The sequence below is a fragment of the Grammomys surdaster genome, unplaced genomic scaffold, assembly GCF_004785775.1.
Source record: "Grammomys surdaster isolate TR1022 unplaced genomic scaffold, NIH_TR_1.0 225, whole genome shotgun sequence".
Classification (NCBI taxonomy): Eukaryota; Metazoa; Chordata; class Mammalia; order Rodentia; family Muridae; genus Grammomys; species Grammomys surdaster.
In genome coordinates, this window is record NW_021604670.1 from 8145546 (window position 1) to 8151585 (window position 6040).

Genomic DNA, 6040 nt, shown 5'->3' on the forward strand with positions numbered 1-6040 from the left:
TCTATCTATCTATCTATCTATCTATCTATCTATCTATCTATCTATCTATCTATCTATATCTCGAACTCAGAGATCCAACTACCCCTGCCTCTCAAGTACTGAAATTAAAGGTATGCACCACCACTACCCTGCTAAATTACATACTTTTTATTTTATTTCTTTTAATTTTTGAGGCAGGGTCTCACTAGGTAGCACCGGCTGGCCTGGAATTCACTATATAGACCAGGGTGCCTCAAACACATAGAAATCCTCATGTCTTTGCTTCCTGAATGTTAGGATTAAGTGTCACCACAAGTCCAGAAAAGTTAAGGTTTGTTTGGTTCCCAAGACTTCCCTTAAATATAAATGAGTGCTTTAAACTTCAATTTTAATATCAAGTTGGGTACAAGAAATACCGTTACACACATGACAACCATACCGGGCCTTCAAATGGCTGCTAAGGATTCTATACATATATATTTTATATTTTCAATGAACATGGGTTATATAACGAATATCTGACCTGTTTAGTTCTTTTAGCCATGAGGGCAGGGCTGTTGGTAATGCTATTCCCAGGAGGATGTCTATTGAAGCACAGTCTCAGCTCCTGGGGGCTGTCAAAAAGCTTAAGATCCAATCTTGGGAAGTATGTGTAACTAAAACAAAAAGCAAAGACAGAACTGCTGCTTTACAACCTATCAAATCCTTCAACTACTCAGCATTTAGGTAAAAATTTCTAAACTTCAAATATTATCCTATAATTTTCTTTAAAACTCCTTACAATTTGTTTGAAAGTATGAGAAAACATAGCTAGTACTATAGAATGACTGTCAGGAACTCTAGCTTGTCCCAGCTATTTGTTATTTTCAACCAGTTTGCAAAAAAGAAAAATCCCTGATGTCAGTCTTATAGAAGAATTCATAACTCTTTTAATAAAATCTGTATGTTCAAGGATAATTATATTTAAAATATCAGTATATTTAATAATCAACTTTTTCTTTAAGATATTAGTTTACATCAGTATTTAAAAGAAAAAATTGAAGTCTTTATTTTAGAAATGTATTATGATTTAACAAGTTCTTTACACTTCTGGTTATTACTCAGTTTCTTCAGAATATCATCAATTAACTATATTTATGTGTGTATATTTGTAAATACTCTTGCCTAATTTCTTAAAATACATAGCTAAACCAGTGTTTGTTTTGTTTTGTTTTTCGAGACAGGGTTTCTCTGTATAGCCCTGGCTGTCCTGGAACTCACTCTGTAGACCAGGCTGGCCTCGAACTCAGAAATCCACCTGCCTCTGCCTCCCAAGTGCTGGGATTAAAGGTGTGCGCCACCACTGCCCGGCTAAACCAGTGTTTCTCAAATTAACTGGACATTCTAATCAATAGCAGATGACTTCAAACATGGGTATACTAACATACACTCACAACACAGCTCAGCCTCCAACAGGTAAACTGATGTTCAACAGGTGAGTGTGCATTTTGTAAATGCTAGAAGAGCTGGGGTTTTTTTCCTATGGCTGACTTTCTCCTTGAAAACTGTCTATTCATTTATTCTGACAAATTTTCTCTGTAGAAAGCTTGCCTTCCCTTGATTGTGCTTTATATGTCAATATTCAAAGTCTCAACCACACAAGTTAAGCAAAGTAAAAGTAATTATACAGCATGAAATTGAAGTAGCATTTAAGATGCTCAATTGCAGTAAAACTCCAGTCTCACTCAGCCCTGCTGAGAGTAGTCTCTCTACAAAGGTCTTTGACTATTCCTTAGAGAATTCATTTGTGTTTATGTTGTGTGTGTATGTATGTATGCAAAGATACAAAGAACTATGAACAAATCCACAAGAAACAAGGTAAATAAACTACAGTAACTGCACACAATGTGGTCACTAAAATTATAAGCCATGAAAATGTTCAGTGGTATGAAACAATGTTCTGACTATTAAAGGTAAACACAAGTTACAAAGAAAATGTTTAAGATAAACTTGTCTACACAATATATACACATACCTTAAGTTATTAATAAATCTAAAATTAGTACTAAAATTGTGTGTTACATTTCTTATTTCATTTAAGTTTATTAAACTATATACTGTGACGATTATAATAAGGAAAACATATTTACTGTAATTTCTGAAATGATTCTCATCTAAATCCTACTTGCTAGTTGTCTTTAAACAGATTGATTCCTCTAGTTTCATATTTTCTCTATCTCACTAACTGAAGAATTTCACAGGACTAAAACTCCTAAAGTTAGTTAGTAGGGAATCTCAAAACAAAACAACATCAACAAAAAAATCCCCAAACCCAAAACATTTTTTTAAGAAATAAAATTCTGCAGATTAAACTATAGTAACACCTAAGTAAACATTACTGTCTGAGCTCAGTAAGGCTATTTGCCCTTACACAGTAACACCTGGGAGTAACTCCACAGAATATTTATCTCAGGTCACTGAATTCACACTGAAAATTACCTACACATATTACAAACACACGTATCTCTTAATCATGGCAAAAACTGAAACAAACTATCTAAACTATGCCCAAGTAGCTCTTTAAAAAATTCATTCTACCTGTACTGAGGTGACAAATTATTTCCATCATCAGGTGGTGGCTCAGGTGGCGTTATAAATACAGTGTGTTCACTTTTCTGTGAATCATCTAGCTCTATCAACTTGGTGTCTTCTGCTGAATCCAAATCAACCTGAAAATAAGTGTTCTCCAATTAATGTGCATATAAGTAAAATCTAATTCTGAAAGGCAACATTTAAGCCTAAGAAAAGAGTCATACCTTGTCTGTTTTCTCTACACCTTTATCTGGAAACAACTAAAAACAGAAAAAGAGAAATTCTAGTGAAAACCTATATTTAGTTGAATAATTTTTAAAAATTTTAAATCTTGAGTTTAAAAAGAAAAAACTTGGAGAAGAGGAAGAGGGGAGGGAGAGGGGGAAGAAGAGGAGGGTGATGGGGAGGGAGAGGAGAAACAACAACTTAGGACTGGAGAAATGGCTCAGTGATTAAGCACACTCAATAGGCAAATATACGGATCTGAGTTCGATCTCAGCACCCACATAAAAAGCAGGGCAGCTTCACATGCCTATAAGCCCAGTACAATGGGGAAGAGGTTGGCAGAGACAGGAAGACTGCTGGAACTTGCTGACAACCAGCTCAGCACCAGGTTCAGTGAGAGACCCTATCTTAAAGGAACATGATGGAGAATGGTACAGCATGACACCCAACACCCTCCCCTCTGGCCTCTGCACACGTCCATCACCACACATGTGTCCATGCACCTCACATACACAAAAAGAAACTTTTTTTTTCAATACCAGGTATACAAAATTAGGTTTTCTATGCTTACATCAAGGCATATTTGTCTGTGAAAAGAAAGTTATTTCTTTTCACTAGTTTTCTTTTCTTCCTCTCTATCACTCTTTCAGACAGGTCTTACTGTGTAGCCACAGCTGGCCTAGAACTTGCTGTATAGTCTAGGCTGGTCCTGAACTTCCTATCATTCTGCCTTAGCCTCTCAAACAGAGGGATCACACACATGTCATCATACTTGACTTTGATTGTTTCATAAATCTTAAACATAGTTTCTAAGGCATATGCATCAATGAAGGTCAATAAAAATTAAAACATAATACTCATCCATTCATGGATACAATCTCCAATCTTATATAGCATGATTTGTGAAAAGAAAAAGTGGCTCCTAGATCTATTTAGAAAAAATGTGAAACCTTTTAAAAATTAGAAAGACATATGAATTTAACTCCTCACTGTTGAAAGTCAGGCTAGGCATAGGGGTACATAGCTCTAATCACTCCAGAATTTGGGAAGCAGAAGTACATTTCAAGTCCAGGCCAGACTAATCTTAGTCTACACAGCAAATTCCAGGCCAGCCTAACATATCAAGACCCTATCAAAAGTTGAAAAAAAATGCCGGGTGGTGGTGGCACACACCTTTAATCCCAGCACTTGGGAGGCAGAGGCAGGCGGATTTCTGAGTTCAAGACCAGCCTGGTCTACAGAGTGAGTTCCAGGACAGCCAGGGCTACACAGAGAAACCCTGTCTCAAAAACAAACAAACAAACAAAAAAAGTTAAAAAAAAAAAAGTGATATGGTGTGGGGGTTGGAGAAGGGGTGACACATGCCTAAAATTACAGCACATGGAAGGTGAAATTCAAATCATCCTTAGTTAAGTAGCAAATTAAAAGCCAGCTTGGGCCACATAAGACTCTGGCTCAAAAGAAACTTTGAACAATAACGAAAAAAGTCTTACAGATATTACCTAATATTCTGAAAGACATTAAAGCAAGAAGACATAGCAGACTACTACCCATAAATCCATAGCTTTTAAGTAATAAAAGCAATCATATCCTGTTTATTTAGATTAAACCAACAACAACAACAAACAGTAAGACTTAGAAAGGTAAGGGAACACTTTTAATATTCAGTAGGCTCAGAGAGAAAAGCAAATCAAGTAACAGAAGCAAGTAGATACCACAGAGGAAAGATATTCCCCACCCCTCTCTCTCTCCCTCCTTCCCTTCCTCTCTCCTTCCTTCTCTCCCAACATCCCTCCTGCACACTCTCTTCCTCACCCCAACACACAATTATTATAGAGGTTAAACCAATGTGTTTTTTCTGAAAGTTGGCATATAAAACAAAATATTACCTTCTCGATGCAATCATCAAAAAATGCCAATCCAGTATCTTTATCACTTACAAAACTGCATTCTTCAATGAAGCGAATAAAAATCTGTGTTTTGGATAAAAGAGTATAGAATTTTGTATAGGCACGATCCCGACTTTTCAAAAAACCTGAAGAAAACAAGATCATAATAAACTTTTAAAAAGGAACTAATGTCATATCAAACATTATTCTCATATATATTATATTCCCTTCATGCAAATTCTCATTTATGGGAATTTCTAACAGTCATGTAAAGTTCTTTCTGCCTGACTTAACTATGAAAACCCGATACCAATCTCTTTACTGAATTATGACTCTTCTAAGGAACCTCAGCCCTATGTCTTGAGCAAGACAGGAACCCTTCTCTGGCTGGGCACGGTGCTGCATGCCTTGAATCTCAGCACTCAGAAGCAGAGACAAGTGGATCTCTGAGCTCTGAGTTCAGGTCTAGCATGGTCTACAGAACAAGCTCCTGGACAGCCAAGTCTACACAGAGAAACCTTGTCTCAAAAAAACAAAACAAACAAGATTTTTTCTATTAAACCAATGGCTGATATATACTAAATGGGTCAGTTTTCTTCCTCTGCTATCAAACCATCATTCCTGCATGTGACGAAGATTTCTTTCAAGTTAAGCACTTGACTAGTAGCCCACTGTTTCACTGAGGCCAGGGGCCTCTCCTTCAGTGACTGCACATCAGTCCCTCATTCCTACCATTCTTCACTGTTGTGGTTTGGCTATGAGGTGTCACATGAAGTGTCTCATGTCCACAGCTGATAGCACTAGAGGAGTGACCAGATCATTCATCAATGGTTTAACCCATTTAGTTCAAATTAAAGGAGGGATTAGCAGGAAAATCCACAGGAGGAAGGGGTGAATAGGGACAGTTCTGGAAAGGGACTATCTTGCTCCAAGAGCCCTGTTTCTTCCTGTTTCCTGATTGTCAAGAGGTGCACAGTTTTCCTTAGCCATGCTCTTCCATGGGAATTCTGCCTTATCAAAGGTTGTTTTCCTCCAGCATGTTGTCATAGTGATTAAAAGGTAACTAACATGTACAAACCAAGAAAGACTCAGGGCTTTAAAGCCCACAGTTCCCAATGAGTCTTCACAGAGGCTACGTTCCTCGCTACTTTTTCAATATAACTACTAATACTTTTCAATATAACTACTAATCTTTAATTTCCACATCACTCTCAGATCAATATCTGTTTGGTTTGCTTCTATAAAATTGAATTACTACGACTAGTCTTTGCTTGTTTTTCATTTTGGTGAAGGTAGCAGACAAAGAAAGTGAAGAAGTACTCATTATATTCTCTCTCTCTCTCTCTCTCTCTCTCTCTCTCTCTCTCTCTCTCTCT

General features: G+C 36.9%; 1 protein-coding gene across 1 annotated transcript in view; it reads right to left on the minus strand.

Annotated features, from left to right (window-relative positions):
* Dennd4c (DENN domain containing 4C) overlaps window positions 1–6040 on the minus strand; it is a 93733-nt gene that overhangs the window by 43138 nt on the left and 44555 nt on the right. Inside the window, exons 13-16 of the mRNA XM_028773325.1 lie at window positions 4665–4810; window positions 2775–2810; window positions 2557–2687; window positions 503–635 (exon numbers count right to left, since the gene is read on the minus strand). Of these exons, the coding sequence (XP_028629158.1) occupies window positions 503–635; window positions 2557–2687; window positions 2775–2810; window positions 4665–4810 (446 nt within the window). The remainder of the gene's footprint in view (window positions 1–502; window positions 636–2556; window positions 2688–2774; window positions 2811–4664; window positions 4811–6040) is intronic.